The sequence below is a fragment of the Amblyomma maculatum genome, chromosome 1, assembly GCF_055883805.1.
Source record: "Amblyomma maculatum isolate TAMU_Amacu chromosome 1, ASM5588380v1, whole genome shotgun sequence".
In the NCBI taxonomy this organism is placed as follows: Eukaryota; Metazoa; Arthropoda; class Arachnida; order Ixodida; family Ixodidae; genus Amblyomma; species Amblyomma maculatum.
The window spans coordinates 180,101,805-180,121,290 of NC_139344.1; the positions used below are offsets into that span (position 1 = coordinate 180,101,805).

Here is a 19,486-nt window from a genome sequence, read left to right on the forward strand (position 1 = left end):
TTTTTTTTTAACCATGTCAAATATTCACCTATTAGAATAAAACCTTCGTATTTCCTAGAAACGCCTTTGATTTTCAGTTCTTCTTAAAGCAAGTCAAATATTCACCTATTAGAGTAAAACCTTGGTGTTTTCTAGAAACTCTTCATTTTCACTGTTCTTTTTTAACCATGTCAAATATTCACCTATTACAGTAAAACCGTTACGATTCGAACTTGTCGAATCCAAAATCCTCAGTAATTTAAGGGGAACATGGATCTGAAAACTAATTCTGTTATTTACTTTCCAAGTTTGTTGAAACCTCACAGAATTGTTCAGTTTGGCAATTAGTTCTAAAGGTATTAGGAAATGATTGCTATTGTCTGCTCAAACAATAGGAAGAAAAAAATGCTCAAGAAAAATTAATTTTTAATACATAGGTAGATACTTTAAAGTGTAAGGAATGTATGTAGGAAGCAGTTCAAATTGATCTAATATCAGAGATTTAGCGGCCCACTAGACTTGGCACTCAAAGCAATGACAACAATATTAAAATTTCAAGACAAAATACAAAAACTTTATTGGTGAAAACAAATAATGTACTTCTAACGTTGCATTCCTCACACTTTATAGATCTACCTGTACATTAAAAATGAATTTTTCATGCGCATTTCTTCCCCTATTGTTTGAGCAGACAATAGCAATAATTTTCCAAAACCTGTAGAAATAATTGCCTTCGAAGGAAAACTTTTGCATATCTGAAATCATTGGAAAAAACTAAATACGTCTGTGTGTTTTCATCAAATTTGGACAGTATATAACAAAATCAGTTTTAAGACCCAAGTCCCCCCTCAACATCCAAAGCAACACATGGGCTGAAAGCCGGGGTCAAAGATTTCAATTTTTATTTACTTGAAAATTTGGCAAGTTTTTCAGTGTTTATTTCAGAACGAAAGTTCAGGGTTTTTTTTTTTTTTTCAGCAAATATCATGACTGCTAAATTACTCAGTTTCAAGACTCCCCATGTCCCACCTTAAATAAATTTTAATGTAAACCTGACTGGATAATTCGAAGCGGTGCCCTGCACTGGCCCATTTAAATTTGAAGATTTGCCATGCTATGCAAGAATGCTCAATACAAATTTCATTGCAAACCAATGAAGCGACGACCCCTTGGAGCCGCCACTGGTGGCGCAAAAACACGCCAGTGCTTGATATGCCATAGCGCCCCCCCAACCCAAAACCTCATAATATAAAAGTATGTTCTGTGGTAAGGCTTGTGGACCCCCAAAGTGCAAGCCTGTAGAGAAGAAGGCATGCTTCATTGTAACGCAGACATGGATGCTCTCGGCCCTTCGTCGAGGCACAGCCAGAGTGGAAGCACACTCTGTACACTTGTCGCTGATCTCAGTCAAGGTCAGGGCAGTGCACAATGCAGGTCATGGCATTGAAGTAGATGCCACCCATAGCAGCAACAGTGCATGTCTGGCACTGTTGCTGCTATGGAACCATTCTTGCTCTGCACCCGCAGTGTGGTAATTGCGTGCAACACTAGCCTACACCATTGACTTTAATGGTGTGCCATGGCTTAGAGGGTTAGAATTACCAGCACCTCGATTATCTTGAATACTGTTACCTAAAATCCACATTGCCTCAAAGAGAGAAAAAAAAAAGAACACCTTCCAAATTTCGGCTGATCTATTTGCAGAGAGCAGAGAAACTTTGGAGAATTGGTGAGACACATGGGGCTCCATGCATCAAAAACAGAAGTTAATCCGTATTCAAATCAAGCAATGCTGAAGGAAATTCGAATGGTGTGCTGCATGTCTGGTCCATTCATGGTGGCAGTTGCTTCCTCAGATGAGCATTAGGCAACGCAAAAGCAACTTCCAATAAAAGTCTCGGGTGTGCGCATGCCATGGAATCTACAATTACATGGCCATGCAGATTTTCTGCAAGCTATTCAGGCTGCGCTTGAGCACGGAAGGCGTGGTAGAGCACCGCTTCACTTTTGACCGCTGCTGGCATTGTAACATGTTTATAATGTATTGAGCTAAGCTGCACATGCTGCAATGGCATTCAGCAGGAATCTACAAAACTAAGTGTGACAAATTGAATGGGGGGGGGGGGGGGGGGGGGCAGAATGCACACTATGTTTTCACATACTTTTTGCCTGGGCCAAAATTTTTTTTGCTGTGTTCAGTTAATTTGAAAACCCAGCTAATTTGAACCCTTTTAACAGTCCCAACAACTTCAAACTGATGAACTTTTATTGTAGTTTCTTCAACCTACATGCTGCAGTTTAAAATTATGATAAAGAAAACCTTACTGCAAAAATTTAATTAAATGTAATAAAATGATGTTTTCAATTATGACGAACCATCAATGTAAAAACAAGCAAGCAAAAAATCTTTCAGGGCATTCAGAACTTTCTGGCATACAGCATAACATACCGGTGCGGACAAATGTAAACGGAGCATGCTATTTTGTTCTCAAATTTTTCACGTGTTCCATAATTGATACTGGAAGTGCTGTTACGTAAAACCGGTAGTAGACACGAGTGCGCTTTAACATGGTCAAAGACTGGTTTCTTATCTCCAGTACAGAAGGTGTGATTGCAATTTGAACGAAAAAACATGCTCCGTTTACTTATGTCCGCACCTGTACATGGTTAGATATGCATGCATGCGGGTGGCAGCAATAGAAAAAAGGGATGACAGAAGCTTGTTTAATGAAACATTTGCAAAAGACCACATGGCAAATATTTGGCCCTGCTGCACCTCCTGCTGAGATAACATGCATCGCAAGAGTCACCCTGCACACTTGGCGGCATTCAATTTTCCAACAGAAGCAAAACACAGTACAGAATAGATTTGCTACAACCACAAGTTCTATTTAAACATTTTGAAATGGTGACAGACTCTCCATAAGTGGGGGGCTTTGATTATCAAAAAATTATGACACACCTAGAAACTACTGTGGAATCTCGCTGATACAATTTTCACGGGAATTGAAAATTGAAACATACTATAAAAGCGCACATAACACGGACCCGCACATAACACGAGGTGATTTCGGAATGGCAAAAAACAGAAAAAAAAGTTTTCATCTGCACATAATGAGAGCGAGGAAAGATCAGCAGCAGTATATATTTGCCCTACATTTCATGTTTGCCCCACAAATCGTACGTGCTCTGCGCTTTTGCATCCAACGCAATCTCTCACTAGGCGTCAATAGTTCCACGAACCTTCATGTGCTGCTGCTGTATCACCTCCCTTCTCGTGTCATGGTCGGAGAATTTCATGCACCATGATGAGAAGAGTACTTCACACTCACCCTGATAATCGGTCCTCCGGCTGTTCTAAAACCAGTAGGTCGGTTCCAGCTTGGATGCGGGATGGAAGCGCACGAGCAGCTGGCCATCATGCGTCGCGCTCGTGCCTGTTTGCGTCTAGCACTGCATGCAGGGGTGCGGCGTGTGCACTGAGGAAGAGTTTTCACGATCGTTGTCATCCGGTATGTGTATCGTCTGCCGAGAGTCCCTTGCTGGAGACAGCTTTCTGTATAAAATCTTTTTTGGTACCTTTAACACGTTCCATATCCCACATTTCTTGAAAGTGCAACTGACGCACTGCTTGAGAATGCTGATCAAGCGTCCGTGATTCGGCAACAGGGCCTGGCCAACATGGCTGGAGAGGTCTGTGAGACCCATGCGAGGTGGGAAGGATCATGCAAGGTGTGCTTGGCATGCTTTTGGCCGCGTGCGCGTCGCGGGCCCCGTGGCAGTGAGGATTTTTACCGGTCAGTGTCTGGATGTGTGCCTAGTGCAGGGTAGAGTCCTTGCACATGCACACATTGACAGCGTGATTTTTGCTGGAAAAGTACTACACTGCAGACTCGGTAAAATTCCCAGATGGCTAGTCACCCCTTAAACCACAGAATTGACAGCAGTAGCTCCATCATACTGAAAGGGGGTTTTTACTGTGCTTTAACAGGGATAATAGCCCTGTCGAAGTTTCACGGCGAACCACACAAGAACACAGCCAGTCTCAGTCTCCACAAGCGAGCACGAGCAGCGCAGCGGCACTTCGTCGTCCTTATCCTCGTCCCTCGTCTTCGTGATATTCTCACCTACTTAATTCTCGCCTTCGTATATCCTCGTGTAGCTCACTACAATTTCCCCCGGAGCAAGGAGGAGCCATCCTGGCGACCTATGGTGAGGGCAAGAGGAGCGGATCGTAGTAGGGTTTGAGACAGCTCACGTGCACAGTTTCGCGGCCGCGATGACGCATGTCCGAAGAGGTAGTGAGTGGCTCCACGATGTAATTCACAGGGGAGGTTTGACGGACAATGCGGTAGGGGCCGTGATACTCGGTTCGAAATTTTGATGACAATCCCGGTGGGGTGCCGGGAACCCAAAGCCAAACAAGGGATCCTGCAGGAAAAACGTGTGGCGTCTGATCTTTGTCGCGGTGATGCTTTTGGCGGCCTTGAGATTCCGATGTAAAACACCGGGCCAACTGGCGATATTCCTCCGCATGTTTGGCAACGTCTGAAAGGAGAGTACACTCGGAGGAGTCGGGACGATATAGTAAAATAGTGTCCATCGTGGACGACGCCTCACGCCCATTAAGGAGGAAGAAAGGGCTAAATCCAGTAGTTGACTGCGTGGCGGTGTTATAAGCGTATGTCACGAAAGGAAGGACAGCGTCCCAGTTAGTCTGATCGGCGGCAACGTACATCGTCAGCATATGTCCGAGAGTACGATTGAAGCGCTCAGTCAGCCCGTTAGTTTGAGGGTGGTAGGCTGTTGTGGTCCGGTGTATGATGCGACATTCGGCTAGTAGAGATTCAACGACGTTGGAAAGGAAGACGCGTCCTCGGTCACTCAGCAGCTCTCGCGGCGCGCCGTGGCGAAGAACAAAATGATGTAGCAAGAACAGGGCAACTTCACGGGCAGTAGCGGCGGGTAAAGCGACGGTCTCGGCATACCGGGTGAGGTGGTCGATGCCGACGATAATCCACCGGTTCCCAGAAACCGTGCAGGGAAGTGGCCCGTAAAGGTCAACGCCAATGCGGTCAAAAGGGCGGGCCGGACATGGAAGTGATTGTAAGGGGCCAGAAGCACGAGGTGTGGATGACTTTCGGCGCTGACAGGCGATGCAGGAGCGGACGTATTTGCGAATATACCCGTACATGCCGCGCCAATAGTAGCGTTGAGAGATCCTTTGAAACGTCTTCACTACACCAGGATGGGCACACTGAGGGTCGGCATGGAAAGAGGTGCAAATTTCATGTCGTAAATGGCGGGGAATGACGAGAAGCCACCGTCGACCATCAGTCATATAATTGCGGCGGTAGAGAAGACCATCTCATAGGGCAAAGTGTGGTGCTTGACGGCGTAAAGCCCGAGAAGGCGCAGCAGCGTTAGGAGAAGTGGACATGATCTCGATAAGAGATGCGAGCCACGGGTCTTTTCGCTGCTCCGCAGGCATGTCAGCGATGGTTAGAGAGGAGAGGACGGGATCAGCCGCCGCAGAGCAAGCAGGTTCGTTGGAGACGGGAGAACGAGATAGTGCGTCGGCGTCCATGTGTTTACGGCCAGAGCGATATATAACGCGGATGTCAAATTCCTGTAGGCGGAGAGCCCATCGTGCGAGGTGGCCGGACGGGTCTTTAAGAGAGGACAGCCAACATAACGCGTGGTGGTCCGTGACGACGTCAAACTGGCGACCGTAAAGGTAGGGTCGGAATTTTGTTAATGCCCACACAATTGCCAAACACTCCTTTTCTGTAACTGAGTAGTTGCGTTCAGCTTTAGAGAGGATACGACTCGTGTACGCGATGACGTATTCGTGAAAGTTTTTCCGTTGTGCCAAGACAGCTCCGAGGCCAACGCCACTCGCATCAGTATGGACCTCGGTAGGTGCTGTCGGGTCGTAGTGGCGAAGGATTGGTGGCGAAGTCAAAAGACGGCGCAATGCGTTGAACGCTTCGTCGCACTCGACCGACCACGCAGTTAAGTCACTGTTTCCTCCGAGTAGTTTCGTCAGGGGTGCAATTATCGAAGCAAAATTCTGCACGAAGCGCCGAAAATAGGAGCATAGACCTATGAAGCTTCGAAGTTGCTTGAGAGAAACCGGCTTAGGAAACTCCGCCACTGCGCGCAGCTTGGCCGGATCAGGGCGAACACCTTCCTTAGAGACGATGTGCCCCAAAATAGTCAACTCCCTGGCACCGAAGTGACACTTCTTGAGATTCAGTTGCAGGCCGGCGTCAGTAAGGCAAACCAAAACTTGCCGCAAGCGCTCTAGGTGCGTAGCGAAGTCGGTGGAAAAGACAACAATGTCGTCCAAGTAGCAGAGGCAGATGTGCCACTTGAACTTCCGCAAGATGTTATCCATCATCTTCTCGAATGTGGCGGGCGCATTGCACAGACCGAAGGGCATCACATTAAATTCATAGAGGCCATCCGGCGTCACAAATGCGGTCTTCTCTCTGTCACAGGCGGCCATTGGTACTTGCCAGTAACCTGAACGTAAATCAAGAGATGAAAAGTACTCGGCACCTTGGAGGCAATCAAGAGCGTCGTCTATACGCGGAAGGGGGTAATTGTCCTTGAGGGTAATTTTGTTGAGGCGCCGGTAATCAATACAAAAGCGAAACGAGCCATCTTTCTTTTTCACTAGCACCACTGGTGAAGACCAGGGGCTTTGTGATGGACGAATTACACCACGTTGTAGCATGTCCTCAACTTGTTCATTGATCACGCGACGCTCTGCCGCTGACACACGATAGGGGCGCTGTCGAAAAGGCGAGTTAGAGCCGGTCTGAATGTAATGCGCGACTGTGGAAGAGCGGCCGAGAGGTGTGTGGGCGGCGTCGAAAGCAAAGCGAAATGTCTGTAAAAGGGCCACGAGCTGAGTCCGGTAGGTGGAAGGAAGAGCGTCATCGATGGCGGTTCGGAAGAAGTCGTCTGGCAACGAATCAGGTGTCGGATCGGACTGCAGACCATCAATGTAGTTACTGCGGTAGGTCTCGGAGGCATCCAGGTCAGAGAGAAGGTGGGCTGGTTGAATGGAACCGGGAGATTCCCCACGTAGCAGAGTAATCGGGCGTGGGGACGGATTGTAGATGAGTAGCTTCGTGAAGCCACCGTGAACATCGAGAACAGCAGATGGCAGCGGCAGGTGCTTGCGGTGGATGAAGGATGCAGACGGTGTAAATAAAACACTAACGTCTGACGCGGCAGGACACGAAAGAGGCACAAGGGCACAAGCCTCTGGTGCTACGTCGACATCTTCAGCGATGGTCAGCTTTTGAGGACACACTGAACGGTTGTCGTCGGGCAGTGCGTCGCACAGTGCAGAAAATTCTACTTCAGCTCGGGCGCAATCGATCACGGCGTTATTTTTAGACAAGAAGTCCCATCCGAGGATCACGTCGTGAGAACAAGATGACAAAACTACGAACTCGACACTGTACAAAATACCTTCAATCACGACACGCGCTGTACATGCTGCTAAAGGTGTAATCCTCTCTTCACTGGCAGTGCGGAGCGACAAACCGTTAAATGACGTCGTAACTTTTCGTAATCGTCGGCAGAGTTGCTCATGAATCACTGACACTGCAGCACCCGTATCGACCAGCGCATATACGGACAGACCATCGATAGAAATCATTATAATGTTCGTGGGCGGAATATGAGGCCTTGAGCTTTTCGCAGAGTATGCAGTTCTTGCCTCAGGAACCGCGGAGCTTAGTTTCCCTCGTCAGCAGGTGGTGGTCGCCGGCGCATTGGTGACAGTGACCGGCGACGCGGAGAAGGAGAACGACGCGTTGTATATGAACGCTGTTCTGGGGCATACGCAGGCGGAGAGTGGGCAGAACGAAGCAGCGGTGGTGAGTAATCAGAGGACGCAGGCTCGGCCATGCGACGACGACATCGGCGGGCCACATGTCCAGCGAAACCACAGTAGCAGCAAATAGGACGATTGTCCGAAGTACGCCAAGGGTAGTAATAGCGTGCAGTGGGCGGATGAAGCGAGGCCGTTTGAGAAAGCGGTGCAGGGCGTAGAACAGGCTGCATGGGTTGTGACGGCTCAGGCGGTGGCCGCGCAGCCACAGCCGCGTAGGTCAAAGGGGCTGGAACAGCAGGTTGACTATACTGGACTGGTGCTTCGACGTATGTCAAAGGAGCAACAGAAGGAGCTTCAGGAAGCGTGGGGAGTGCTTCCGCAACTTGTTGGCGGATGACTTGCTGCAGCTTTGGCACTAAAGGAGTGGGAGCGTCAGGACGTTGGCGAACGAGGGATAGTTGACGGGCAACTTCTTCTCGAACGAACTGCTGTATTTGTGGCAGCAAGGTGACCTGGTCTGCTTCAGGTGTTAAAGCTGCAAGCGGCGTGGGGTTTGAGAGCGAAGAGCGAGTAATGTTACGGCGCTTGCGTAATTCATCAAAGTTGTGGCATGCGTTGATAACGTCGACGACGGTGGCTGGATTTTTAGCCAGAAGCATCTGGAACGCGTCATCATCAATGCCTTGCATAATGTGATCTATCTTGGTGCTCTCTGACATTGAAGCGTCCACGCGCTTGCAGAGGTCTACGACATTTTCAATATAGCTGGTAAAATTCTCACCAGGAAGCTGTGCACGGCCGCGCAGGCGTTGCTCAGCGCGCAATTTGCGCACTGCAGGCCGGCCGAAAATATTGGCAAAACTAGCTTTGAAAGTAGACCACGATGTGATATCGGCCTCGTGGTTGCGGAACCATAGGTTTGCAACGTCCGTTAGGTAGAAAATGACATTATTGAGTTTTTGGTTGTCGTCCCAATGGTTGTGAATACTGACCCGCTCATATGAGGCCAGCCAGTCTTCCACGTCATGGTCGCCGGTTCCGCTGAAGATAGGAGGATCACGCTGGCGCAAAGCTCCAGCGCAGAACACCGCGGATGAGGGGCCGGTTGGACTGGGGGTAGTAGCGTCGGTCATTGCTTGTGTCGGGAGTGTGCGGCTGCGGAGCTCCAGGGCGGCAGGAAATGCTCACCTCCACCAAGTGAAAGGGAGTTTTTACTGTGCTTTAACAGGGATAATAGCCCTGTCGAAGTTTCACGGCGAACCACACAAGAACACAGCCAGTCTCAGTCTCCATAAGCGAGCACGAGCAGCGCAGCGGCACTTCGTCGGCCTTATCCTCGTCTTCGTGATATTCTCACCTACTTAATCCTCGCCTTCGTATATCCTCGTGTAGTTCACTACAATACCTACAACTGCATCCACTCCCAAGGATTCTCCGCACCACATGATCAAAGTGGCATATGATATCTCAAAAAACATCCCGTTACCCTGCCCACACGACCACAGATGACTCCTCCACTATATCTCCTGCTTCTCATGCAAATAAAAATTCAATGACCCAAGCCCTCTTGGAGATCGTTCTCATTTGGCTAGCAGGTGAATGCAGCAGATTTCGGTAATGACATACAGTTAAACTTCAATGTAGCTTAGTCAGTAAAATCCGCAGCTTATTTCGCAGCACTCAAATTTTGCAACATCAAAATTTGTCTCCTGCCCCCCCCCCCCCCCCCCCCATGCAGAGATTACTTCAAAACATTTCACAGACTACTCTCAAGGAAAGCCTTTAACTGTGATGAAAGTAGAGGTAACGTGAGTGATGGGGACCATGTGCCCATGGAGTTCTTGTTCCACCATCATTGTGAGCTTTCTGAATAGTGAGTCCCCGATAATGCTGCTGATTCGATGACACATTCGGCTGTGCAGGAGGACAAATGAAGCCCCATGCCGGCCTTCCTGCCTCTACTTCGGCAGCAGCAAGAGCAGTGCCCTCCATCCCACCAGAGGAAGTGAAACCAGACCCACGCTGTGCACTGTCACTCTCTGCCACAAGTGTGAGCATGCACATAGAGTTTGAGTGAGAACTGAGGCTGCCAGCTTTACAGAAATAAACAAACGCGATAATCACAGTGCCGTTTCCTGTGAGCACGGGTGCCGCACAGCACTCGGTGCCCGTTATGGAAAAGAATGCGACAGCTGCACTGGATGCATCTGGCCAGTCTGGCCTTGCCAGCTGCAAGTTGCGCTCATGCAGTCTCGTGAATTCGCCTAACACTAGGTTTGAGGACCTCATCCATACTAGCCCAGATGCCAGAGCAAGAGGCACACTATACCACCCCATGCATTTACATCTGCCATGTGCTTTCACCTTCCTTTCAAGTGACGCCTGCTTTCACATACGCACCCAGGTGCATCCTGCCCTTTGGTACATGCCCCACTCACCTCTTCAAGCTCAGGGGTCATTTCTCAGGGTTCAATTTTTTCTCAGGGGTCATTTCGAGGCAGCAACGAAATTATGCTACAGTGAAGGTGCAGTAAAATTTACTTCATTATACTGAAGCTAAAAATGTGAGATGTTCTACGGACATAAAGTCGTGAAAATGAAGATCCTTTGCTACACCAAGGTTTTACTGTACAACAATGAATGCAACACTATATGTCCCAGGAAGATTCTCCCATACATCTTTTGCTTTCAAAGAAGTAAGCCACAGTAGCACAAAGGCTTACCACAAGAATGATCACCCGCATCTGTGGCCAGTGATCACTTGACGCAATCTGCTTGGCGACAGAATCTGAGCCATCAGGGTTCGTGCCCTTTTGCCATGCCACAAAGCCACCATACATGCTTCTGCAGGCGCTGCCTGACCCCCGTCTGTAACATAAGAAAAGCAGAGGGTCGCAATGGTAATCTTTTTTTATTTTTACCACACAAACCGGATTGTATGGTCCAGGTAAAAGCAATAAAAAAAAAACACTTAATTTGCTTTCAATAACAAAACTTAACTAATCCTTCACCTAACTAATAAAAAGACATTAAAGTGATCATACTTCTGGAATAAAACTGCTAAGTAACACCTAAGAAGTATGCTTCTCACACTTAAGGTATTGATGTGACTGCATACTATTGCGCTCCTCTTACAATAATGAAGAGAACATAAAAAGGAAAAGCAAGCCCCCTCTGCTCCAACATTTAGCAACTTGCAAACATCCAGCGAAGTGACAGGTCGAAGTCACTTCGAAACAGCTTTTGGAGCAGCTAAATGTGCCTTTTGACGGAGAAGAGTGAGCATTTAGCACAGATATATATATACCGTATTTTGCAGTGCATAACACGCAGTCTCTAGGTTTGCCAATGGTGCAGCTCATATACTGCAAAACATGACATGCCACCGCATGCTACAGTGCAGTCCGCTTATAACGATACCAGCTATAGCGATATATCGCTTATAACAATCAAATTCTTGAGATTTATCATTTTTCCCATTGCCCCCTATGTAAAAATAAACCAGATATAACGATCGATTATCGGCGGTACATCGGATACAACGATAACTTTATTGCTGCCTTGTAGGTGTTTACCACGAAAATTTTATTGAACATTCAATAAAAGATAAAATATTAAGACAATGACGTGAAAACTTGAGATATGCGGCGAAAACGGAAGAAAATGAGCACTATCATCATCGCAATCGCAGCCGCGCAAAGGGTACTGCTGCGGCCATATCGTCATCGTCAACGCCGATTCTGCGTGCGTGGAAGATGGCGGCAACCACATTGACCATGGAATTGATGGACGGCGCGATAGCTCATGAGATGAAATGACAGATTCATCGGGATTTTGGCAGGGTTGCAAGGTTGGAAGCTTCGTGAAAAAATACGAACACTCGCACTCTACGAATTTAAAGATCATCAAGGCTGGGGATGTCCTTCAGTTCATCCAGTCGCTAATCGGTTTCGTGCACGCAAAAAGGACTGCCGCCAGCGTACACGTTACTGCAAGCCATGCTCACAGCGATTGTCAAGCTTCAGCTGCCGCTCAAGCGATCGCGAATTTCAGACTTCTTTAAGTATGCTCAAGCTATTTTATGGCTACTGATGTATACTGTAATGAAGCGTTTAGTGCTCTTTACGGTGATTAGCGTTGTTCAATCCGATTTACTCATCGTAAGTAGGCAAGCCTACATGCATGGGAAGGGTGTGCTTTTTTTTCATTCTTTTTTTTCCAGGCCCAGATATAACGATAATCGGTTATAATGATCGGATTTTCAGGATTTCTCAATATTGTTATAAGTGGACTGCACTGTAATAACAGTTAAATCTAGGGGTGCGTAAATACTGAAATTTTCAGATACAAATTAAATATGAATATGGGGTAAAACAAGAAATGCCTTCGAATATTGAATATCTCATCAATAAAAAAAAAAGAGAAAATTAAAAAATAGCAAACATTATTCGCCTTTATTTCAAAATTTACACGGTATTTGCTAACAAAATTAAACTTCCATTGCACAGAAGTGAATACCCCATTAAAGAATCCAGAATGTTTTTGTACAGGGAGGACTTTTATGAAAGTGGGTGGAGCTGTTATGGGCACTGCTGAATACAGTGAACTCTCCTTAATTCGGCCTTCAAGGGCCAGAAAAAAATGCCTTCAATTATTGAATGGACCTGAAGAAACTGTTGAAAGCATCTGCATCACAGTACTCTTATTGATGAACGCCTGCATGATGGTTCCTGTACATAAGATGAAACCAAGGCAAGAAACAATGTTTTTGTGTAGTTTTGTCAAGTGCTTCGCCTAACGCAATGCGCGCACACTGTCGAGAAGGCCCTGTTCGAAAAATGGAAGGTCCCTCTTCACAAAACGGCCCCATCGCATTTCCATCGCATTTTGAGGATGCTTCACTACACAGTCCATGCGGTCAAGCATCGAGGTGAAGCGTGCAGTGCAGTAAAATGTTAAGTGTATTCGGTATTTTTGGCATATTCGAAAACTCTGAATATCAATTTTTATAATACGAATTGAAGAACAAACACGCTCAATTTGTATTTGAAATTTCAAGTATTTGCGCACCCCTAGCTGAAATAGAATATCGAAGTGTAATAGCGAAAAACAATAGAGTTCTAACACAGCGATTCACTACTGTGATCCACTTCTACACACACCAAACTGCACCAGCACGTGGAATATGTGCACCTTTCAGGGCATCAGGATGCATATCGCACTATGCTAAACCTATTTTAAGAATATTATCCTATAAGAAGGTTCGCAAAACCTCCCAAAAACTGGACTGAATGCGGCAGCAGCATGAGGTATGTGCCACAGCCGCATCCTGCCATGTTCCTGAAAGTTTTCACTTCAACGTCGCATCTGTAAGCATTTGAGTGCGTCATTAATTGTGTGTGCTTAACATGAAGACTTCTGCGAGGCAAAGAAGCTGAAGAAGTTGCATGCTGTCAAGTATGAACTAAAGAATAAAAAATAAACAGCAGGGAGACTGTTTACTTTGAGTAAAAAATTAACTGGGACGGTAGGCCGAGCGTACCATTATTGCCAGTGCCTGAAATGAATGTGATGCAGATGCTAGTCCACCCTAATGACTGCCTAAATCGAAGGTGGCACCTCTCACGGACGTGCAAAACCTGTTGCAACAGCGATGTCCGCTCGCATCTATATTATGCTGAGAAAATGAGCCTTAAAAGGAAAATGATCTGCATAGTATCGCTGGTGCCAATTTTAGGCGTGCGAAAAATCATTCGGCTATTGTATTAGTTACATGATGGCATACATGCAGAAAATTGCAAAACTAAGCAAAATAATTTGGCAGTTGTGTGCTCTGGACATTCCTAAGACCACACAATTGAGAAATGTTTCTAATGGTTTTGAAAATAGTTTCCTTAAGCAAGCGTAGTCTTCTTGCAATGTAGGTTGCATAGAATAAACTAATTTGGTAGACGTGATCCCTGAAGCGATATAAACTAGCCCCATAAGTTTCGATAAAATCAAGCAAGCGATTCAGAAGTTAATTCAAGCACATCATCTCCCCTAACGCCTTCTCACAGTGCGTGGAATCATCCAACCAAGCGAGTTGGCGTGAGAAGGGTATCAACCGTGCAGCCACTAAGCATAGTGCAAATCAATACTTTGGTGATCTTTCCTGGCTCGCATTATACGTGCATGAAAAGCAATCTCTTTTTTTTTTTTTTTCGTTTCTGCTATCCCAAAACTGCACCTTGTTTATATGTGGGCTTTTACGGTATTTTGTTATAATGCAGCCTCATGTAGCAGCCTTTGTCTTTTGGCACATTTGGGCACAATTGGCACAGCAATCGCACCACTGAACGTTTTTACAGAGGCTGTGTAGACTGCCATGAAAAAAAGAACACTTCAAGAATGTTTCCTTAAGACACGAACCTTGCATTGACCAAGACACTGCTCCTTCTTTTATTAAAAAGAAAATGACCACAGTACTGTGGTCCCCTACCGAGCAATTGCAGAGAGGTCCCCTTCAATATGGAATAGTGTTCCTAACGATTGCACTGAAAGAGAAAACAAGCAATGTCATAATTCCTCCCTTGAACAAGTCAAAATGACAGAACTATGAACCCATTATAATACAATTATTAGGTTGACTAATTGTCACAATCACTACTAATAGAAACACATGAGCATGCACCTTTGGGCACTATCATAGCAGTCTGACAGCCTGAGTAAAGACCTCACGAGGGTGCCACCTAACAATGCCCTCCAGCTGTTAAAACTGGCTAGTGTACTGGTACCAACAGCAGGAGTGCATCGTTAGGTGGCATGGTTCGGAACTTGGAGGGCTCAGAGACTTTTGTCCCCAACTATACATATGTGTGCAATGAAGCGATACCAATATTACATCCAGCCAATCACTAAAACCCTGACTGTTTGCAAAGTGTATCCAGCTGCAGATAATAGCAAAGGGTGTGAAAGAATGAAACCTGTGGCAAAATATAACACTAAGACTAAAGAAACTTAGTTTGTAGTTTTAATTTCCCAAAGCAACTCAAGCTAAGAAGGACCCTGTTTCGGATAATTTTCATTACCTGGGGTTCTTAACTGCACTCTGACATTGCACAGTATACGGGTGCCCTGTGTTTTACCTTCAGCAAAACACGGCTGCAGTGGTCAGGTTAAAACCAGAGTTCCTTGACTTAATAGTTTAGTGCCCTAAATAGGCCACTGCAGCAAGAAAAAAAATTAAAAATACTGAGCTCCATATGCAACCTTGAGTGGAAGCCAACAGAAGGCATGAAGGTCAAAAGCAACACTTGTGGGTGTGCCACCTGTTTTATATTCTTAGGCAGCTGTGCCCACACAATCAGCAAGCAAAATTGGCTGAGTCAACCAAAACACTTCCTTTTAAAGCTTTTGGTCTAGGTGTGATCTACAATCCAAGACTAACTGCACCAAATTTTTTTGCTCAGTCAAAAGGTTCTTTCGTAGCACATCAGGAGAGCACTAAAAACAAAGCCTTAATTAGTAATAGAAGCGAATATGCAAGGTATGCCAGGAATTATTGGTAAGAACCATCACGTCTCAAACTGAAATTGGAAAAAGGAAAGCCATTATCATGAGCCAGAAATGACATACAAATAGGCCCATTTGGAACCACTCGGATACTGCAGTGATATTTTTAATAGCTCCTGCTTTTAAAATCTCGTTACAAAAGACATTCGGTTATAAGAGTCACTTGAAAATGGTTTGGCTGGCCTTCCTATGTTCTCCATGTTAACAATGTTGCATACAAGAGATATGGTTACAAGAGACACTTGACTACTAAGGACAGCTTTTTTTTGGTGCCTAGAGTAAATTTTGCACTCTGTAGAAGAGACACAACCCAAATACACTCACACGACGCAGTCGACATTGAACTAACTCGTATGCACTTCACTTTTCATTCCCTTAGCTTGATTGTGTTCTGTTCCACAGGTGGATGTCACATCTCGCATGATTGCGACTAATATCTCACTGCACCAAAATTTCCGTTATTCTACTTTTATAGTGCCAGTGGTACTCCTGCACTGACTGTTGAGTTGAATTTACATTACATTGGCTTGGATTTCTGTCCCAACTTCTGTAATGCTGGTCGCTTTGTATGCCGGTAGTCAGAACAGTCAGACTCTAGAGCTGTCGCCATTCACATGGGACAGTTTTGCTCAACGATTCATCCGCATAGTTTCGCATCAGACATAAACTCGAATGTCTAAACCTCGTGTTGATTTTCTCTTTCTGTTGTATAAAAGAATCCAATTTGATTGCCTTTTATTCAATATCCAATGCTTTGCTGACTAAGCACACATCTCTAATAAGACAAACAGCTAAAACATACACAAGTGTTTAAAATAACACAACTGGCCTGAGCAACAATTTGAAATAGGTGGACTAGCAGCAAACTGATTTTTTCCTTCTACACTTCACAATTGAGCATCAAGTTTTTTTTTTTTCCGTTTCTACTATCCCAAAACTGCCCTTTGTTTATTTTGATTTGATAGATTCAAACATGGAGCCTACTACTTTGATGCGCTCCAGCACCGCCATTAGTTTGGAGCTCGCATTAATGAACGGCACATTTTCACTCTGTCTTGTACATATCCTTTTTTACCTTACGCCCATGCCCATAAAATTCCTGAGAATTGTTCATTGGTGTCTTCAGGGATGATAGACGGCACTCCTCAAAGGCAGCCTTTTCCTCCTTCACATCCTTTACTTCACTGCCTTCTACAGGTGGTTTCTCATGGTTTTGCCTGAGCAATGCTGAGGTTACCTTAATTTCCCAACGTTAGCGGCAGGTCCTGTATAGCTTTTCAATACTCCTGAGAATATTTCTTGCGATTGGCACTTTTGTGGTGTCACCTTTGTAGTGATTCCAAGTATCTTTATGCCTGCCGTAGGCATTACGTGCTTTATTAACCCTTTTCGCTGTCGGGTGTTTCTGGCCATCATCATCATCATCAGCCTGACTATAAATGAGGATAACATGAGGAAAAAAAAAACTGCTAGATACTTCCCGACAGTACGCGAAAATGTACCAGTATGTTCGTGACAGCGAAAGGGTTAACAAAACGGCTCGATGGTTAAGTATAAGCTTGCTTTCACAGCAGAACCGTTAGAACAACTCCTGTAGTTCTCTGTAGCTGGACAAGTTTTCTAACAGCGTGCGGTAGTTTGCAGTGTCGCTTTGCTTGCTGCTCTCTTTTCTCTCACCACCAATTCAAAAGGCTGGGAGAAAGTTTATGTGCACAGAGCGCTGTTTTTGCGATTCTCTCTAATTGCTTGTGACTTTTTTTTTTAATTTACTTGCAAAATATTGCTCCATCTATGCTTTTCTAGTTTATAAAAATATTATGTGTCTTGGGCCCAGTGCGAGATGCATTATATCTTTGCTACCAGTCTGCTACCATCAATTCAATTATGGCAGCCCCTATAGCGTGTACACAACCCACACTATTACGCCACTGCCCTGCTGTGCTTCTCACAGTCACTTAAACGCATAAGTTTAATTTTTGCAGGCAATACCATTAATGGCGCACTGAGCGACAAAACTGTATTCGGCTAAATTTATGGCCAAACACCAAAGCAGCCAGTTTGGAGCAGTTTTGAAGCACAATGCAGCAGAAAAAGCAGTTTGGAGCAGAGTGGAGCAATTGGAAGACCACCCCTGCACATACGATGTCAGTGCACGTTAAAGAACCCCAGGTGGTCGAAATTTCCAGACCTTTGCACTATGACGTTGCAATGAGACACTAAACCCTACAAACCAACCAAGCCTGAAACATAATTTGCAAGAACAAGTTCTTGCAGGCTAGTTGGTAGATGAATTTGCTGGAAGATAAGCACAGGAAGAAAGGGATAACAGACCACAGCCGGTCTCGAGGGAGAGCGTGCTTCTCTTACGGCCTCACCAATGGGGTCTGTTTCCACCGCCCGCCGTGCCTTGGTGGGGTCGCTCCCGCCCCACTGCTGTGCCTCTGCTACCGCTGTTCACGCGCAAGAGAAACGCGCGCTCGCTCTTCGCTCCGCCCGCCTCAGTTGCAACCGTCAGGTCCTGACATTTCACCCCTTATAGTTTATACAAAGACGCCGTAATAAGCGTCTAAGATTTATTGTGTACGAGGAATAAAATATAGTCAACACCGCTCACGCGCACGCGCGCCTTCGTCAGTGCGGCCGAGCGCGGTCGAATGAAGCTGGTACACTTCAACATTTTTTGCCCCTAACTTTTGTACAGAAATAAATTATCAGGCTATGCAGTGTTCTTTCGAAAGCTGAAAGCAGGTGTAACCTGACGTGGCGTGAGTGCATGGCAAACTGTTGGCTGGAGATTCTGTCAACCGCTTCTGTTTTCGTTTAATGCAGAAGAGGCACCGGCGAAAATTCATGGCGCGTCTCAGATTCAGAGTAAGGAACAAAATTTGTGCATATAGTTAAAATTGCAGTTGTCTAGTGGAGTGAGCTGTTCTAGCTTCGTTGAAAACAAATCAATCGGTTGAAAGACAGAATATGTATATGTAGTCTCACGACTGACGCACATACATGTATAACAGACTTAGTCGGTTTAATACATATACTAGATAAACAACAACATTTAATCAACGAAATAGGCATGAACAGTTATGCCTAATTGAAAAGAGCGGCAAACAATAAAAAATTTGTCCTTCAGAGTTATGCATTGTACTACATATTCATCAATTCATCCAAACGTGACCTGCAGCTAGAAAATTCAGTCTCAATCTTCCTGGCCGGTTTCTTCATATAGGGAGCTGGCCTGTAATTCCTGTCTGTCACTTCCTTGGCATAATTGACAAGAAGGATTCTGATAATTTTTTCAGATATCAAGGAAGCGGACCTTATAGGCTGTTGTTAATTTCTTCAGGGCAACTCAGCAATGGCGAATTCTCAATTGCGCTGCTTGAATCAGGATTTGAAGTACTTCGAGAGCATTTGTGTGTGGTAGAGGCACGAGTTTTTTGTTTTGTGAAACCTTGTCCAATAGGGCAATAAACTCTGGATTCGGATAATCCAGTCCACTAGAATTCTTGTCCTCGTAGAAGAGTGCACATGGGGCTGCTTCTTTCGCTAGTTTCAAGAAAGATAGCGCAGCGTCACACCCGAGGTCACTGATTAACTTATCAATTACGTATCCATCGACGTAAGCTAAACCGGAATATGTGACAGTAATGGGATGACAGGAGATGCCACCACAATTCCTTCATTTCCTCGGTTACTGATTGTGGCCCGCCAGAAATGATTTCTTCGGCATCGACGAAAACTGCCTTGATTTTGCTCCAAGATGAAACGTCCGTCTTGACAATGTGGTCAAGTGCCGCTGTTACGGCCCTCGCATTTAGCATGTCGTTCTCTTCGCACATATAGCCTTACTTTCCTTAAGGCAGCATGAGGCCACTATTGAGTTTCCTGGTGAGGACAGAGCCGACACCTTTCCCCAGGAGGTATTCTACCACTTGTACAGTAGACTCGTGATGAACAGCATTTCTTGAAGTGTTTCTTCAGTGAAAGTTTCCTTCTTTAACGCTTTAGAAGTTTCTTGGATGCTTTCGATATAGCAAGTGAACTCGTTTGTCAGCCACTGCAATCGAGTATCACCAGCTGAGTCATTTATAAGCC

At 45.5% G+C, this 19,486-nt stretch overlaps 1 protein-coding gene across 3 annotated transcripts in view; it reads right to left on the reverse strand.

Annotated features, from left to right (window-relative positions):
• Mvd (mevalonate diphosphate decarboxylase) overlaps positions 1–19,486 on the reverse strand; it is a 133,017-nt gene that overhangs the window by 87,949 nt on the left and 25,582 nt on the right. For all 3 annotated transcript variants that reach the window (XM_084589691.1, XM_084589693.1, XM_084589692.1), the window contains 2 exons: positions 14,316–14,370; positions 10,558–10,702 (listed from right to left, as the gene is read on the reverse strand). In XM_084589691.1, coding sequence (XP_084445817.1) covers positions 10,558–10,702; positions 14,316–14,370 — 200 coding nt within the window. The remainder of the gene's footprint in view (positions 1–10,557; positions 10,703–14,315; positions 14,371–19,486) is intronic.